The 17,551-nt window shown below is 37.2% G+C and overlaps 3 protein-coding genes across 3 annotated transcripts; all 3 read right to left on the bottom strand.

Moving 5' to 3' along the window:
* Positions 1 to 5,118: 5,118 nt before the first annotated feature.
* On the bottom strand, positions 5,119 to 7,499 carry LOC142626125 (uncharacterized). Its single transcript, XM_075799915.1, has 3 exons — positions 6,372 to 7,499; positions 6,064 to 6,256; positions 5,119 to 5,950 (listed from the first exon to the last, which is right to left on the bottom strand). Exons 1-3 carry the CDS (start codon positions 6,789 to 6,791, stop codon positions 5,358 to 5,360), a joined length of 1,206 nt encoding a protein of 401 aa, XP_075656030.1. The 5' UTR covers positions 6,792 to 7,499; the 3' UTR covers positions 5,119 to 5,357.
* An 881-nt stretch (positions 7,500 to 8,380) lies between these two features.
* On the bottom strand, positions 8,381 to 9,460 carry LOC142624231 (uncharacterized). Its single transcript, XM_075797765.1, has 2 exons — positions 9,254 to 9,460; positions 8,381 to 9,055 (listed from the first exon to the last, which is right to left on the bottom strand). The coding sequence occupies exons 1-2, from the start codon at positions 9,458 to 9,460 to the stop codon at positions 8,381 to 8,383; spliced, it is 882 nt and encodes a 293-aa protein (XP_075653880.1).
* Positions 9,461 to 13,536: 4,076 nt separating this feature from the next.
* Positions 13,537 to 14,676, bottom strand: LOC142624234 (uncharacterized). The gene is made up of 2 exons (XM_075797767.1): positions 14,491 to 14,676; positions 13,537 to 14,394 (listed from the first exon to the last, which is right to left on the bottom strand). The coding sequence occupies exons 1-2, from the start codon at positions 14,674 to 14,676 to the stop codon at positions 13,537 to 13,539; spliced, it is 1,044 nt and encodes a 347-aa protein (XP_075653882.1).
* Positions 14,677 to 17,551: the final 2,875 nt, after the last annotated feature.

Raw genomic sequence — 17,551 nt, forward strand, 5'->3', positions numbered from 1 at the left:
TGAAAAAGAGACTTGTAGATCAAAAAAGAAAGCAAGAGGGAAAAAAGCAAGAAGCCCAACAGAATGTGTAGCAAACATACTTAGATGTGCAAGACCAAACAGCTGGAATCGATAGATCATAGGCTTCATGGGTTAGGACGAGCTTATTTGGAGGAGGTTGTGTTTTTGCGAGGAGTAATGCGACAATCACAAAGTATTTTAATTGTCTTCTCTAATAAACTGGTTGAAATGTTATATATTTGATTTTTCATTAAAAAAAATAAAAATTAACCCCATCTAGTGTGTTTACTTTGATCAAATGATAATATTTTTATGTAACTAATTTTTTCAATCAACCCAAATGCTTAAAAATGTATTACATCATAACAAATGGGACATTAATGTAATCATAAAAAGGATTTAATGTTATTTTTCAAAATTTAAAGGGATTACATGGTTTATTAAAAAAATAATAAAAAAATAAAAATGTTACTTCATATAAAATAAATCCTACCTTGTGAGGCATAAAAAAATGAATAATTAAAAGAAGAGAGGGCTTTATATAGTCCTTAATTTATTAAATTAACCAAAAAAAGTTTGCTATAATATTGAGAATTTGAGATCATTGCACCAAAAAAGAAGTGAAGGTAATTGTGTTTCATCATGTCCAAGTAAAACTTTGATCAAAGGCTGTTAAGCTAATTCATTATAAAAATAAATAAATAAATAAAAAGAGGCCAAGTTCTGTTACTAGTTTGATAATCATGATTGTTTATTTATTTAACTATATAGATTGACCTTAATTCCATGTATATTTGCAATGAGATAAAAAAGGACACAAAATGAGCTGCTGGTAGTGTTTGAAAAACTGGTTTTGCATCTCATACAAAACGCACAGCGGAAGTAATACAAGTATCTACTTCATTCATGTGAGATATCATGGAATATCTAGAATTTTAGAAAAAAAAAAAAGAATAGAAAGACGTACCTTAATGGAGTGAAATTTAAAACAAAATAAGTTCGAACTTAGGAAAACCTTCAATCTTCACCCCAATTCCACATATGCCCAAAATGTGTGATTTCTCAATCAGTTATGTACGCACTTGTTCAAGAGCAAATGTTTTTAGAGAAAACTGCATTTTTCTCTTTTAATCGTATGTACGTCTTTAAACTGTCAAAAAACGGTTACTTTATTTAATAACTCTTATTAAATAAATAAATAACTGATTATCTAATTGGGCTAACCTTTTGGGCTAGCCCAATTGGGTTTTAGTGTGTGTCTTAGGATGGGACCAAGGGACAAATGAAACTCTAACTCCAATAGGCTTTAGGCTTATCTGTCAACTCTTGACAAGCCCAAAGTTACCATTAATTATATTTAATATTACTATAAATATAATTACACTCTAGGCTTTATTAATAAAATTAAATTCCAAGACTTTATTATCTTAACAATTAAACCATTCATTAAAATATTTGTAGTAATACAAAATCATAATATATAACGGCCACTTTGAAAATTACTACGTGTGGCTGCCCAACTACTGAGGTTTTGACCATTGAATTAGATCTTAGTCCTGATATATCAAAGCAACCTACATTTCATGATCGGGTTCCCTATCCTCTTAGGATTGAGAGTTTATGTCAATTAAAGTTGTGAAATTTATTATTTAGTTGACAGTTGTTAATAGAATAATTAATCTCACAGCGGTCCAATTCAATATATCTTACACACTTAAGACATATCAACTAGAAGTCTCCACCTCCATGATCAAGGCAAACCATCTTAGTTGACACGTTATAGTCTTCACAGATAAAATACCCAATTTCATCACCGACTACGAACTAAGGTTTTGAGTTTACAAAGAAATTGTGATTTATATCTTCTATGACTAATCACATAAATCACATACTATGCATCTCAAGAACCATATGATAATGTCCAAATATTCATGTTACCATTATTTTAGATAATAAAACAACTTCATTATTTATAACATAATGTCATACATAATATCATACACAACATCCTACAATAGGATTTTAGGACACTAATCCTAACAGGTAGGTCGATGGAGGGCTCTCAGATGCTTAGGTTAGTAAAAATTACAAAATATGCTACAAGCTATAAGGCGGAGGATAGGGTTTTCTAATTGTGTATGCCTTAGAATGGTGTTAAGATGATCCTCAGATATACTAAGTACGAATTAATCTTAGGGTGAATAAGATCCTGTAGCATTCAAAGTTTATTATAATTCAAATTAAAGAGAACTCCTTTAAGATAGGACCCTTGTATCTTTACCTACATTTCCTACAATTCCTTTTGAAATAACTGCTCCTAAGGTTGTAAATGAGATTATCAAATGTTCAAGCTAGATTTGAGCTTGAACCAAACTTACAAATAATGTTTGAACTTAAGCTTGTCAAAAGGTTCAAAAATTTAAGCTTGGCTTGGCTTGACTCATTATTCAAGCCAAGCTAGAGCTCAAACTCAAGCTTAATATTGAGTTTTTAAACTCTAGATCCAACACAAGTACATTATCAAGCATATATTAAACATATTATCAAACCCTTTTAGTTGAATGAGTGATCCTAACTCCAAATTAATTAGAAGTTTAGTAAAATTTAAGCTTATTTTTCAAACTCATATCAAGCTTATTACTAAACTCATAAACCAACTTAAGCTTGCCACATTTTTTATCAAGTCTTATTGTTCACGAACTTATTCATGAACAATCTTTTCAACTTGAACTCTATTTGTTTATTAAATAATCCCAAAATCAAAGCTTATACTTGATTTATTTATAAGCAAATAAATATGAACAAATTTTTTATCAAGTCAATCTCGGGATATATATGAACAGTTTGATTTATTTACAAATGACTTATATCAACTCCTTCTTAGCTAGAGTGAAATCGAGCTCACACTCACTACTGCCATATCATTCTTTTTTCTTGGGGGGTGAGGAAGCCGCATCATTCCATTGTCCATTATTGATCTGCCACCATAAAATTCAAGTACCCAGTAATTATTTATTTGGATTTAGTTAATATTTGTCCCAAAGTTATACATTTAATCATCTATTTTAAGGAAAATTTTACGAGAAATTAAAAAATTGTCAAAAAAATTAGTCACTTTCTAATTATCCATTAATAATCTGCTACTATAAAATCCATGTACTCCGTTATTATTTATTTGAGTCCATATAATGTATGTCTTAAAGTTATATATTAATTATTCATTTTAAGAAACTTTTTATTAAAACTTTTTAAAAAAATGTCAAAAAAGTTATTTTTTTTTTTTCTCATAAAAGTTTCTTGAAATGATTTACTACTTTATGTGATACGTTGGTTTGTAAAAAAAAAAAAAAAAACCTTATGTGATAAGGGCATATTTATAATTTTGAATGCACCCATGTATCTACTGCACACGTGAAGATTCTCTCGAAAAAAAAAAAACGATCCTTGTAGACTAGTGTACTATAAAGAGGAATGGAGGAATGGTCCAAACAGTACTACCACATGTCACCTAGTCTGTAGGCAGACATGTCAAATCATGATTGGATAAGGGGTATTGGCCAGAAGTTTCATGAACGATATCACACACAGTTTTAGGGTTGTATTATGCCAAACAAAGTGAAAAACCAAAAAAGCATATATGAAAGAATATTCTGATCCAGCCAAAAGGATGAGAGTCCACCATTCTTGAGATGAAAACGTTTGCATCTTTATATATCCCCTTAATAATTCTCCAGTATGAGTGCTCTGATTATGATACCGTATAGACAAGGTAAAAGCGGATTTATATTTTACACCTCAACCCAAGCAATCTCCACGGGAGAGAGAGAGAGAGTTGGTGGGAGGTAGCTTTCAAAAGGGCATTATTATTGTCAAACTTTGGGGAAATTGCTTTTTATTATTTTTGCTTTTGTTTTGTACATGAAAGAGACCCCTGTATCAGTCTTATCGCCCAAAAAGTAAGAAAAGGATAAAGGCCCCACAACGCCCTTATTAGTTCTGAGGGGCTTGTAACCGACCCTACCCTATAAATCTTAATTTATAAATTATATTAGTATTATATGTGTATGATATTATAATAATAATAATAGGATAAATACTCAACATAATAAATTACAAGAGCCCCCACTACAATGATTGTGAGATAATATTTTAAAAATAGAGAATGGTAGGTAAATCCATGTAAAAAAAAAATAGGTAACCGAGTTTTAGGGGGGGGGGGGGGGGGGGGGGGGGGGAACAGCAGGTGCAGGTTTGGGTTTTGCTTGAAATGCCAATTTGCTATGATATGATATGATGCACACTGTAATTTACGTAACTTTGAGAGTTGAACTTATGTTGGCAAGTTTCCTAGCATTTAGAGTTAGAGATATGGATTGGATTTATTTGGGAATGAAGGATGAGTCAAAGACTAGGCAGTCAAAGAAAATCCTTCACTTTGTTTTTCAAAACTTGCCAAAATTCAAGCAGTCAAAAATGTGTTCTAATTAAAAAAGCAGCATCTTCTTATAATAAGCAACTAGTATTATTTACTTAAGATCTTAAACCCAAAAATTCTGTCAAAGCAAAAGAAAAGTTTCCCGGTAGCCGTGAATCTTTAACAATGTGTTTCAACTTTCACGAGCTGGGGTTGAAACAAACAATAAACGCGTTCGAGACAAAAATAAATAAGAAGAAAGAGAAAGAATATCACGCAATTCTAATGAAGCCTTTTCTTTTTCTTTTTTTGCCTCCGCCTCACGGTGTTCGAGACGCCACGACCTCTGCCGTCATCCAATATACATACTCACTCTCACCACCAAAAAGAAAAGAAAAAGCCCCAAAGCAAACGAATTACACTCTAAATGAAAAATTAAACCAAAAAAGTGACCTCAATTCAAGAATGCAAATGCCAATGCCCCTTTATTAAAATACTCTCATCCTTCTTTGTTCCCTCACAAGAAACCGTCACCACCACAAATACTATTACTAATAATCATAAATAAAGCAACCATGATGGACACCGAGCACTGTACTAGTTTAGGAAATCGATGAAAAAGGATGAAAATAAATTTTAATTTTTTTTTTTTAATCTCATCGATTCTCACTCCCAGCCAGGTGCCTTGATTTAATTTACACAAATTTAGTAAACATTTACCCCTTTTTATTTTATTTTTTTGCGCTGTACTGGTTCAAATTTATTATTACAAAGATTATACTAAACTCATAAAAAAAAAAAAAAAAAAGAAGAGAGGGAGACTAAAAGAGAAGGAAAAAAAAAAAAAAAAAAAAAAAAAGATTGTACTATTCTCCGAAATACGATTATGTTTTTAATATATAATTTTTTTTTATACCGGAAAAAAAAAATCCAAAATTTTGGTTTAGGGTTTATGATCTTTGAGGAGAGAAGCTAAACCGGTGACGAGCTTTGCATTTGGTCGTGATCTGTCAAGGCTCTTAGGTTTAACCGCCGGTGGTTGCCACGTAAGCAAGACATCATTCTGTTTCCCATTACTAAAATTGGAAAATTGGGAATAGGGAGAGGGAGAGGGAGAGGGAGAGGGCGTGGTTTGGTCACCAAAAATGAGACGGAGGTCGCCGCAATCACTGTCCGTGTCCGTGTCCGTGTCCGTGTCCGTGTCCGTGGTAGTGGTAGTAATGGCGTGGGTTGTTTGAGGTTGAATAGTAGTTGTTCGTCGTGTATAAGGAGAGAGCCATTTGGCACGCATGTAGTCAGCTTTCCTCCAAGGCGGAAAGTGCATCCCCTTCTTCTTCAAACTCTGCTTCGCTGCCTCCGATACTATCGACGCTATTTGACCCAACCGATCAGCTTTTCCCACATATATGTACGGTAGAGATTGCAATATCGCCTTGTACGTCCCAGTCGATCTCGCTATCTCAAACTCCGATCGGAAATCTATATCCATCAGCAATCTTTCCCCTTCTACTATCACATCTATATATTCATATTCCCCTGAACAACAACAACATCATCACCATACAACACAATCTTAAATAATAATAATAATAATAATTCTTCTTCTTTTCTTTTATGATTAATCGTTTCAAAACTCACAGAATTAATACCTGCTGGGTAAGAGGGAGATTTGTCCCATTTGGATTTGCAAATAGAGGAATCATAGCCAAGAGAGGACAGTCCATCCGTCACTATTTTTCTCAGATCCTCTTTACTTTTGTTAATTTTGTTGTTCTTGTCTACGATTTTCGCCGCGTCTGCTAACAGGTTTCTCTCCGCAACGCTAGCACAAGGGGTTAAACTCTGCTCCACAAACCACATATATAATATATATAATCATTCTTTCCCCTTTAATAAAATTCGACCACAAAATAAATAAAATTCCTAAATTGAGCTGAATTTGAATTAAATTGAATACCTTGAGCGTATCGAAGACATCGGATCCAGTGGCAGTGGAAGAATCGCCTCCGAAATTAGAAGCAAAGTCGTCGAACTCGTCGTCAGAGCTGTCGTTGCTATTGCCGTTGAAGCAATTGCAGCGGTTTCGCCCGTACTTGCTCGTCGCTATAGACTGCTGCTTTGTCTCATTGTTGTCTTCAATAAAACTCTGCACCATCTTTGCTAAGCAAACCGAGCTCGGCTCCAACTCTGCTCCCCCTCCATGGGCTTCGCCGCCACCGCTGGGTTTCTCCGCCGACGATATCCTCAGAACACTAGGGAATTGCCGATCAAACAGCCTCTTCAGCCGCGATTTCAACACCGCTGGTTTCACCGTATCGGTTCGAACCGGTTCTTCAGCATCAATATCAATAGGTTGGATCTTCATCGGAAATGGCATGTTCAATGTTCAATTAACACCCAAAAGCAACAAACAAAAAGTCAAAAAAAGCATGCTCCGCTGAACTCTATACTCTAAATCCCTTTCCGCCCTGTCAGCTCTGCTTCATTTTTCAAAGCTCCGATCCGCTTTGAAACTCACAGACTCAACAGTACACAAAAATTTAATCAAACATTGTCACTCAAAACCCATCACTCCCTCTGATTCTTTGCATTTACTTCACACAAAAATATGTACACGAACAAGAAAGCCAATAAAACGTGAAGCAATGCTACCACTCAACAGATTCATACACATTCACCATCTTTTCTAAATTCTCTCAAGCCAAATTCTCCACAGTTTCAAAATTCTGTCCGATCAACTGGTCAATCTAGTCCAAAACTAGACTAGCCAAAATAAAAAAGCCTACAAAAATTTATTTACTCGCCTGAAATTGGTACCTTCTTGTTAAATTATAGTATCAATTTTTTTTTTTTTTTTTTTTTTTTGGTCTTGCGATGAAGAAAGGAATAATTTTTGGGAATAGGACAAAGAAAGAAGATGCCTTTCGTTCAGGGCTTTTCGTGGAAAACGTGACGGCGATGGTCGGAGATATGGACAATGGGCATTTGAATGGACGAGAAGGTCGCCGGAATTAGCATTTGAAGGCGAGAGAGAGAAGAAAAAAAAAAAGGTGGCCTTGTTGGGTATGGTTTTTGGTGGAGACTGATGGAGTGGGTGGTGGTTTGGGCATTTATAAGAAGCAGCTGGACTGACTCTCTATCTATCTGATCTGTATTTGTATTTGTATTTTGTATGTGCTGACTAGGATTGTTTTGGCCACCTCTACCCCTACGTGGCACCAATTATCCTCGCACTACACTCTCCTGACCTGTCCAGCGCCGCACGTAGTAATAGCTTCTGGACGTTTCTAATGTTTCACACGTGTCGTGTAGATGATCGTGCTTCATACTTTAAATTACTAGACTAGCCTTCCACTAGTATGGAATGTCGGGCAGATGCCCCTCGTATTCCGGACAGCATATCGTAAACCGTCTCCAGGTCCAGGTCCAGGTCCAGGTCCAGGTCCAGGGAGCGATGCGATGGTTGGTGGCAAAATGAAAATGTGCAATTTTTTGCACAACATTTGGTTTGTTTGTGGCTTTGTGCCTTGTGGCTGTGGGGGTGGGGGTCACACTCACAATGGGAAGTTGGGAACACCCGACTTTTTAGTTTGAGGTGTGTGCCTAACATTGAGCAACACGTATTACATCGCTACACGGTAAGTTGTCAAATTTTTATGTATCACTTTAATAATGTTATTACAAAGAGCATTCTCATCATACTTGTCAAATTAGCCAGATTTATTTGAAAAAAAAAATAAAAAATAAAAAATAAATTAGAGACTCAAAAAGTCCACACATCAGCCTCTCGCCAAAATAACCTAAAAGAACCTAACAATGAACAGTGTTATGCCACAAGCAGCGAGACAATATTGTTAAAAAAAAAATTTCTTGTCCGTTAAATCTAACGATCTCTCTCTCTCTCTCTTTTTCTCTCTTTTTTTTTTATGAGAAATACTAAAACTTTATTGAAAATAAGAGAATAAGCTACATAGCTTCTCGAGACACCAGGGAATCAAGAAAGGGTGGACTTTTCTCTATCCATGTTACAAATTCACTAATTCCTTTAGCATGCCGTGCTAAGGTATGTGCTGCTTGGTTGGCTGTCCGTCTCACATGTTGAAACTGAGTTCGTCGAAAGGCTAGCAGTCGGTGAAGAGTTCCTTCAATGATGTCCACAATTGTGACCCGAGGTGTAATGGTACCACATAGAGCATCAGAGACTACCTTTGAGTCAGTCTCAAATATCACCTCCCTATCCCCAAGGTCCCATGCAACGGAGATCGCTTCATCCGCGGCTTTTGCTTCTGCCTCCAACAGACCCAGCGATAAAGGCAAATGCTTACTCAAAGCAACTACCACTGATCCCTCATGGTCACGTATTATAACCCCGATGCCTATGGTGTGAAGGTCTGGGAAGAGTGCAGCGTCGACATTAGCTTTGTACCATGGGTCGGATGGTGGAATCCAACGAGCATCCGCTTTCTCTTTGAAGAGAGGCTGGGCAAGGTGAGCTAGCTGGAATTCATCGAGGATGGAGCGTGCTTTGTGGATAAGCTCATGGCAAGTTTGTCTAGTGGATCCAAGCCTTGCCTTGTTACTGTTGTACCACATGCACCACACTATTGTGATAATAAGCTCAATCAAATCGTTACCCATGTGCTACATAAAGAGTAGATACCAGAGAAAGTCAATAAACTCTCTGAAGCTCACATCCATAGAATCAAAATTTATTCTTATGGCCATCTAAACTTCACGTGCTTTGGTGCAATCCCAAAACAAATGCCCACTTGTTTCCTCAGCCAATCCGCAAGCTTCACAGGTTGCATTTTCGATCACTCCGCAACGGCAAAGGTTTACCTTCGTAGGGAGGATGTTATAGCTTGCTCTCCATGCAAAAGTTTTCAGCTTGGTAGGTATACCAAGGCTCCAAACTGTTTGCCAGAACCGTCCGGTCATATCATTGGTTGAGGCCCCCTCCATGGTTGCATTTGGTGATGAGGCAATAGCCACCTTGTAGGCACTATTCACCGTGAAATTTCCTTTAGGTGTATAGGCCCAAACCATGCGGTCAGGAGTACGTCAATGGCTCCGTGGGTTGATTAGAATGGTCTGAGCTTCAATAGGTAGGAAAATTTGCTTGATCAAAGTATCCTTCCACGCACCTATTGCTTCGTCAATAAGCTCGGAAACAGTGGCATCAATGTGTAACATATTTGGCAGGGTGACACCGCAAAAAGTAGATGGTTATGGGATCCATCTGTCCTTCCATACTCGGATAGTAGTGCCATCGCCCACTTTCCAACGGTGGCCTACATCTCTCTTTTTTTTTTAATCCAACTTAGTACATCCAAATCGGTTTCTCTCACCACCTAGGGTTTCTCTACTAGGGTTTAACTCTCACTAGGGCATTCTTTCTCTGCATGTAAAATTTTGTCCCTACCCTTGCGTAGGTTTCTTGGTTCCCTTCAATTCTTTGGTTCTGAGAAGACAGTTTGTAGATCGCTTGTATTCTTTTCGCTTAGCTTGGTTGCTCTCTTTGTTTTTTTTTTTTCCTGCGAGCATGGCTAACATTAAGGATCTTCGGGCTTGTTTGTCACTGCCCGATGAAGAAGAACAAGGGGCCGATGTCTCCAAATAATGTGAGATTTGTCTATATTGGTTAGCTGCAAAAAATTTTACTAAGAGAGTTGTGAACACTAAGGCTATTACTCGCACTTTTAAACCTCTTTGAAAAGCAATCAGGGAATTCAAATTTAGAGACATTGGGGGGAATTTTTTGCTTTTCGAATTTGAGGATGCTATGGATTTAGAAACAGTTTTGGAGTTTGAACTTTGGTCATATGACAAAAACTTGGTTGTTTTTCAACATGCTGTTGATGTGGAATCAGTCCTTCTACTGGCTTTTGCTTCGATCAATTTTTGGGTGCAACTTCATAACATCCTAGTAACAAGCTTGACCCTGGAGACAAGTGAAGTCGTGGGGAATTCTATAGGATCTATAGTCCATGCAACTGACCCAGAGGATGATGGACTCTCTACAAATAGTTTCACTATCAAGTGTCAATGGGCCTTGACCCGCCACTCATTTCATATCGGTTGTCAAAATAAGTCATTTCATTTCATTCTCCTAATAGTTAAGGGCGGAAATGTATTTTGGTCTTTTCAAAAAATGCTATTCCCTTCCATTCTTGATTTTGGAATGAAATTTCCAATCCTCTTCTAAAGCTGGTGCCCGAATTTTTTTTATTTTTATCAAAAACCAATGAAATCATTTCATTTCTAATTCTCAAAGCTTGTTTACATCTGACATAACCTCAAAACATATCATATGCGGAGTTTCCTCCACCCATGTGACAAAGTCATTAATACATTAAGCATATTAAGCTAGTCCATGTGCTGCTTTATTTCCAGCCCTTCTTGTATATCGAAATGCAGCCTAGCGAATCTGTTGCAGATGCTGTAAAGTGCCTGCAATGATATTTGCAATAGAAGGTGAGGCATCAAAGTCCCCTTGTAGATCCAAGCAAACCACTAAGCTATCCCCTTCAAAAATGACATCTTGTAGTCCAATGTCTATAGAAAATGTAGCTGCAATCTCCATTGTTTTGGCTTCAACCTCCAGTAGCCCCAAAGGCAGCTCCAATTTCTTGCTCATGGCAGCAACCACACACCCCTGGTCATCCCTTGCTATCACCCCAATACCAACTGATTTGTACTTAGTAAAAACAGCTCCATCTGTGTTCACTTTGTACCAGCCACTTGGTGGGGGAATCCATCTATCCGTGCTTGGTGGGGTGTCCTATGCTGCAGAATAATCCTCAAGGAGTCTTCTGGCTTGGTGGACTAATTCTGCAGCTGTGAGTCTTCTTCCCCCATGGCGTACTTCATTGCGATTCTTCCATATACCCCAAGCAATCATCAAAATCATCTCCACCAGGTTTGAATCATTGCTTTGAGTCATTTCACACCACCATACAGTGTCCATAAAGTCCCCAATACATTCAACCACTTGAAGCAGGTTGCATTTGCTCCATACCTCCATTGCCTTTGGGCATTGGCTGAGGACGTGTATAAAAGTTTCTGAGCATTGACCACATGCATCACAGGTTGGATCCTCAATGATTTTCTTTTGAAATAGGTTCATTTTTGTTGGTAGGATATTTTGACATGCTTTCCAACCAAAGGTTCTGACCTTGTTTGGAATGTTTGTCCTCCATAACTTCCGCCAAAAACTTCTCATACCTAAAGAGTCAGAACTTTCCCCTCTATCTGTGGTACCCCTATTTTGAGCTAAATGGTAGGCACTCTTCACACTAAATTTCCCATTAGCCGCAGCTGACCGTACCAGCCTGACCGCTGGTAGTTTTGTGCTTAAAGTGATGCTCAAAATGGAGTCAGCCTCATGCTCCATGAAAATGTCTTGGATCATGTTTGCTTTCCAAGCTCCACTATTTGCATCAATAAGTGCACTAACCATCGTCTCCATAGGAAGTAATTTCTGTAGTGAGGCTATCCAAAAGGTAGTTGGATTATTTGTCCACTTATCCGTCCAAATGTTGATACTATGGCCATTCCCCACTTGCCACTTTACTCCATCTTTAATTAACTCATGAGCAGTCCAAATACTCCTCCAAGCAAAGGATGGGTGGTGGCCTTTCTTAGCATGAATAAAGTCTTCATTTGGGAAATACTTATTTTTAAATAATCGATAGTAAAGAGAGTGTCTTCCCTGTTGCAATCTCCAGCCTTGCTTGGCCAATAAAGCCAAATTGAATGCTTTTAGGTCTCTAAATCCCATACCCCCCATGGCTTTTGGCTCACAAAGTTTTTCCCATCTCATCCATGCCATTTTCTGCTCCTCCCCTCTCTGCCCCCACCAGAAATTCCGAACCATCCTCTTCATTTCATCACATAAGCTCTTAAGCAGTAAAAAACAGCTCATCGTGTGCGCTGGGACTGCTTGTGCAAACGCCTTGATGAGGATTTCCTTACTTGCACTTGATAAGAGTTTCTTCTTCCATCCAGACAGTTTGTTTGCTAACCTTTCTTTTAGTTGTTGAAAGGTATTCCGCTTCGATCTCCCTACCAGCGAAGGCAAGCCGAGGTACTTCTCATGCTGCTTAATAACCTCAACTCCAAACATCTGCTTAATATTATCCTGAGTTTCTTGAGGTGTGTTTCAGTTGAAAATTAATGATTTTTTTTTTTTGGTTAAGCTGCTGGCCAGTTGAAGCTTTATACACTTGTAAAATTCTCATGAACTCCGCACATTCTTTTGAGGTTGCTTGGCAAAACAGCAAGCTATCATCGACGAAGAATAAATGGGATAATTGCGGACCTCTCCGACAAATTGAGATGCCATTGATTCTCTCCTCTAGAGTCACTTTCCTGATAAGAGATGACAGCCCTTCTGCACACAGCAAAAACAAATATAGAGAGAGGGGGTCCCCTTGGCGGAGTACCCTAGTTGGGGCAATATGCCCATGAGGAACCCCATTGATCCGAATAGAGTAGGTTACTGATGTTAGGTAGTGCATAATAGTATTGATCCATCTAGAGTGAAAACTCATTCTTACCATGATCTGCTCTAGCCCATTCCATTAAACTCTATCATAGGCTTTGCTCATGTCGAGTTTTAGTGCCATCTCTCCCACCTTACCTCCTTTTTTCTGGTTGATGTGGTGCATGACTTCAAAGGCAACTAGTATATTGTCAGTGACCAGCCTATTTGACATAAAGGCACTCTGTGTCTCACCGATGACATTCAGCAGCACCTTCTTTAGCCTATTGGCTAAGACCTTTGAAGCAATTCTAGACACAACATTGCTTAAGCTAATGGGGCGGTATTCTGTAATTTGCTTGGGGCTTTTAACTTTAGGAATGAGTATGATGTGGGCTTCATTAAAATTTGGTGGTGTAATACCCAAATTCAGAAAGTCCAAAACACACTTAGTTACACATTCTCTTACAATAGGCCAAAAATGTTGATAAAAGAGAGGGTTCATACCGTCGGGTATTGGGGCTTTCATTAGGTGCATTTGCTTAATCGTTTTGCGTACCTCTTCAGCTTGGAAGTCTCTAACAAGTACTGCATTCATGGGCTCAATGACACGGGCATCAACGGCATCAAGTAATTCTTCCTAGATTATGGTGTTGGCCGAGCTGAACAATTTTTTGTAATAGTTAATTGCAATGCCCTTTATCAATTCTAGGTCTTCTTGCCATTGGTTGGACTCATCCATTAATCCAAGGATTGTATTCTTCTTTTTTCTACTGGAGGCCTTCTCATGAAAATAGCGAGTATTTTTATCACCCGATTTTGCCCAGTTACTCCGTGCTCTCTGAAACCACATATCTTCCTCCATGGCATATAGCTTGTTCAACTCCCTCCTTGTCTCACTTATTTGATCTTTGTTAGCTAGACCAATAGCGTGTGTTTCCAGTGTCTGCAATTTCCTTTGTACTTGCTTTAGCTTCTTTCCTACGTGGCCAAAGACTTGTGAGTACCATTTTGTTAGAGCAATCCTACATCCCTCCAAACAACTCTCAATGGGGTTAACTCTACCCGATTGCAATCCTGTTTCCCAAGCCTCTTTTACCACCTCTTCGCATTGCTCATGTTTCAACCACATGGCTTCAAAGTGAAATAACTTCACCCTTTTATCAGCTTGTCGTGCACACTGGTCCAATCTCAGCAATAATACACAATGGTCAGAAGCTAAGTTTGCAATATGAAACAGTCTAGCTTGTAGGAATTTATTCCTCCACTCTATTGTCCCCAGTGCTCTATCAATTCTTTCCCAAATGCATCCATACCCCCTCCTCTCACCAGCCCATGTAAACCATGATCCCGTATAGCGTAAGTCTCTCAATCCAGTATCTTTTAAGCATTCTCTAAAATTCTCAATTTGTCTACAAGCTCTGCCCACCCCTCCTTCCTTCTCTGTTACACTTAGTACTTCATTAAAATCTCCTATGCACACCCATGGGATGTCACTCTGTCACCCAAGGCATCTTAAAAGCTCCAATGACTCTGTTCTTTTATGGGTTTCAAGGTGGCCATAGAAACCCGTGAGCCTCCATTCGCCAATTACCCTTCTTGAATCAATCAGTACATCAATGTACCACTTATTTTGAACTCTCAAAGTGACAGCTAGATCAGACTTCCAAAGTATAGCCAAGCCTCCACCTCTAGCCGTGCTTGGCACTACAATTCCGTATGACCACCCAATTTCTTGTTGTACCTTCTTAATCTCATCCTTACCTAGCTTGGTCTCCATTAGGAAAACCAAAATGGAAGCTTCTCTTCAAATTACCCTTTTTAGGGCTTGAACTGCCCAAGGGGTCCCAAGCCCTCGGTAGTTCCAGCTCAATATACTCATTGCTCCCGGCGGGGTTGCTGAGCAACCGCCGCCAATCCCAGGTAGTGTTGAAACAACTTTCCCAATTAAGCTTCATCAATATCAGCCTTCAATCTTTTTTCCTAGGCGATGTTTAGATCCATCTACTCCAGGCGTCTCCTCTTCAACCCATCTTTATCACCATACTTCTCCACCACCTAAATCCTGAAACTCAAAATTCTGGTATGTTTGCCATGCACTCCTTAGTGTTCTTGCTACTGCTTCTAAATTAACTCTACGTTTTATGAAGAATTTTGCCACCAACGCTGCCCCCTCCACTACATCAGTGTTGCTGAAATCATGTTCAACTCCTTCCCTTCCTGTGAGGGAAAGGCACTCCCACCGCTTACAGACTTCCTCCATACTATACCCTCAATAAACAAACTGTTTTCTACCCTCGGAGAAAAGGTTGCTGGCCGGTAGGCTAGCAAAAAAGTTTCATCGCTAGAGTTTCAGAGAGAAAGCCTAGAGAGAAAAGCTAGTGCTGATGCTGGTGCCCGAATTAATTGTTGTTATATAGACCATCCTTTTTTTGTGGCTAAAATAGACCATACAATTATTGGTTTTAAGGGTTTGCAGCTCTACATGAAATAAAAAATAATAAGTACATTTTTTTTTTTGAGATTATAATAAGTACAATTGTTGGCACATCAGAAGGGTAAGAAATGGAATTCCATTTTTGGCTAGTTTTAGAGAAATTCAATAACTTCTTATTTTTTGGTTAAAGAGAAATTCAATAACTGCATTGGCACATTATGATGAGTAATTCTTAGGTACTCTCGGAGTACAAAGAATGTTGCTCCCTCCTCTCACATTCATGGTGGGAGCACTATTTTACTATACTCCGAGACTACCTAAGAACTTTCTCATTATGATACCGTTCTTCATTATAAAATAGCGGAAGTGTTGCTTTCCCTTGCTAGTAAATGTATAGGACAAACCTATCCAAAAAATAAAGTATAGGACAAAAAACAACTATGAGCTTTGCTATGTTTGATTACCATACTTTAAAAAATTAGCGCATGTTTCTCAAAAAAAAATAGCGCATATGTAATCAAGAAGCGCCTATTGTGGGGGGCAAAAAATGCTTTTATGGGGCTGTCATTCTTCTGATTATCTTAAGACTTATTTATCTTAACAGAGGTGGGTTACAGAAAACAAACGGAATATACCATAGGTGGGTTATGTGTAATTACCCCTAAAATTAATATACGATTATACGTTTTTCACGACATTTTTTATAACTAACGAGAGTCAATACTCAATAGTTTATTATTGGAGCAACATAACTTTAATGTTGGCTCACCACTGATACAGTGATACCATTTTCAAAGTTTTATTAGCACCAATTATAACTATCTAAATAGTTATAAGAAGTTAATTGTGAAAATTGAAAACGCTTATCTTAAAATTTATTGATATGTCTTTTAAAAAATAATTATTATATGATCATATTTATTTATTTAATAACTCAGTAGTTACAATAATAGAGTTATGAGCTTTAAACTCTAATTCTCTTTAATTATGAAAGCATATAATGTCATCAACCTACAAGACTCTAAATCATTATTATTGCCTAACCAATTAAAAAATTTTGAGATCAACTTGCACATATTGAAAGTTGTTTGCATGGTGTGGGGGAATGATAGCTTGTTTGGTTCTGAGGTTTTGTTCTTTGTTTTGCTTTTTTAATTACCAAACTTATTCTCACATCTTAGAAGACAATTAGTTTTTTTTTATAAATAAAAAAATTTTAAAAAAAACTATTTTTAAAGAAAGAGATATTTTCAATTTTATATAATATACTTTGTGCATGAGAAGATGTCAATTAAGTTACAAGACTCTTGACTTCAAATTTGTATAAATAAATGGGTCATGCTAATGGGTGCCCTTAAGGCAATTGTTAACAATCTATTTTAGGAAATTTTTGACACCACTTTTATGAGAAATAGAAAAAACTGTCAAAACATTAATTAATTTTCTTTATTTTCTCATAAATTTTTTTAAAATGGATTGTTAACTATTCTATTAGCATTTTCCTAAATAAATTGACAAACAAAGGTTTGAAATTCATAACAAATTTGAACTATGGCGTCAAATTGGTATACCATTTTTTTTTTTTTGAGAGAGAGTTTCAACCTATGACGTCCGCTCTTGATAATTGCTCTTCATTATCAGACCAAGACACCAATCAATTTTTGGTATAGGCGGGGATTGAATCCCAGATCTCTTATACAATCATCAAAGACTTTACCAACTAAGCTAACTGCCCTACCAATTTTGAGATCGGCAGATGGTGAACTTTTCTTTGGAGTCTCCTTGTAGTTTTTACAAAAGAGAAATGTTAGAAACATCAAATTTATGTTTCTAGATTGATATATTTATCGTTTATTTTTGCCATTATTCTTATCTTATATATTGGATTTTTTTTTTTTTTTTGTAAATAAAAAAGACATGCAGTGCCACTCAATGAAAGTTTGACTTAGAAGAGATATATTTAAATAGCAAAAAGTCTATGGACACGCATTTTACAACACATTTACCATAATTTGCACATGTGTTAAGTATTGATTGGATTGCTCTTTACCAAGTACAAGTGATGGTTCCATAAATAAATTTTTTTTAAAAGTACAAGTGATGGTCTCATGTATAAATATTATAATCCAACCACAAATTGACAAATATGCAAATTATAGCAAATTGTATTTCAATAGAAGAGTTGTTCAAATAATAAAGAGAAACAAAAAAAAAAAAC

The sequence above is a fragment of the Castanea sativa genome, chromosome 2, assembly GCF_040712315.1.
Source record: "Castanea sativa cultivar Marrone di Chiusa Pesio chromosome 2, ASM4071231v1".
Taxonomy (NCBI): domain Eukaryota; kingdom Viridiplantae; phylum Streptophyta; class Magnoliopsida; order Fagales; family Fagaceae; genus Castanea; species Castanea sativa.

Coding starts and splice junctions, on each gene's coding strand:
- LOC142626125 (XM_075799915.1), bottom strand. CDS start 6,791: ATGCCATTTCCGATGAAGATCCAACCTATTGATATTGATGCTGAAGAA. Junction 6,257..6,371: donor ATGTCTTCGATACGCTCAAG/GTATTCAATTTA, acceptor TTTGTGGAGCAG/AGTTTAACCCCTTGTGCTAG. Junction 5,951..6,063: donor ATCTCCCTCTTACCCAGCAG/GTATTAATTCTG, acceptor GTTGTTGTTCAG/GGGAATATGAATATATAGAT.
- LOC142624231 (XM_075797765.1), bottom strand. CDS start 9,460: ATGGTTTGGGCCTATACACCTAAAGGAAATTTCACGGTGAATAGTGCC. Junction 9,056..9,253: donor ATAACATCCTCCCTACGAAG/GTAAACCTTTGC, acceptor CTCTTTATGTAG/CACATGGGTAACGATTTGAT.
- LOC142624234 (XM_075797767.1), bottom strand. CDS start 14,676: ATGGAGACCAAGCTAGGTAAGGATGAGATTAAGAAGGTACAACAAGAA. Junction 14,395..14,490: donor TACTGATTGATTCAAGAAGG/GTAATTGGCGAA, acceptor CTTGGGTGACAG/AGTGACATCCCATGGGTGTG.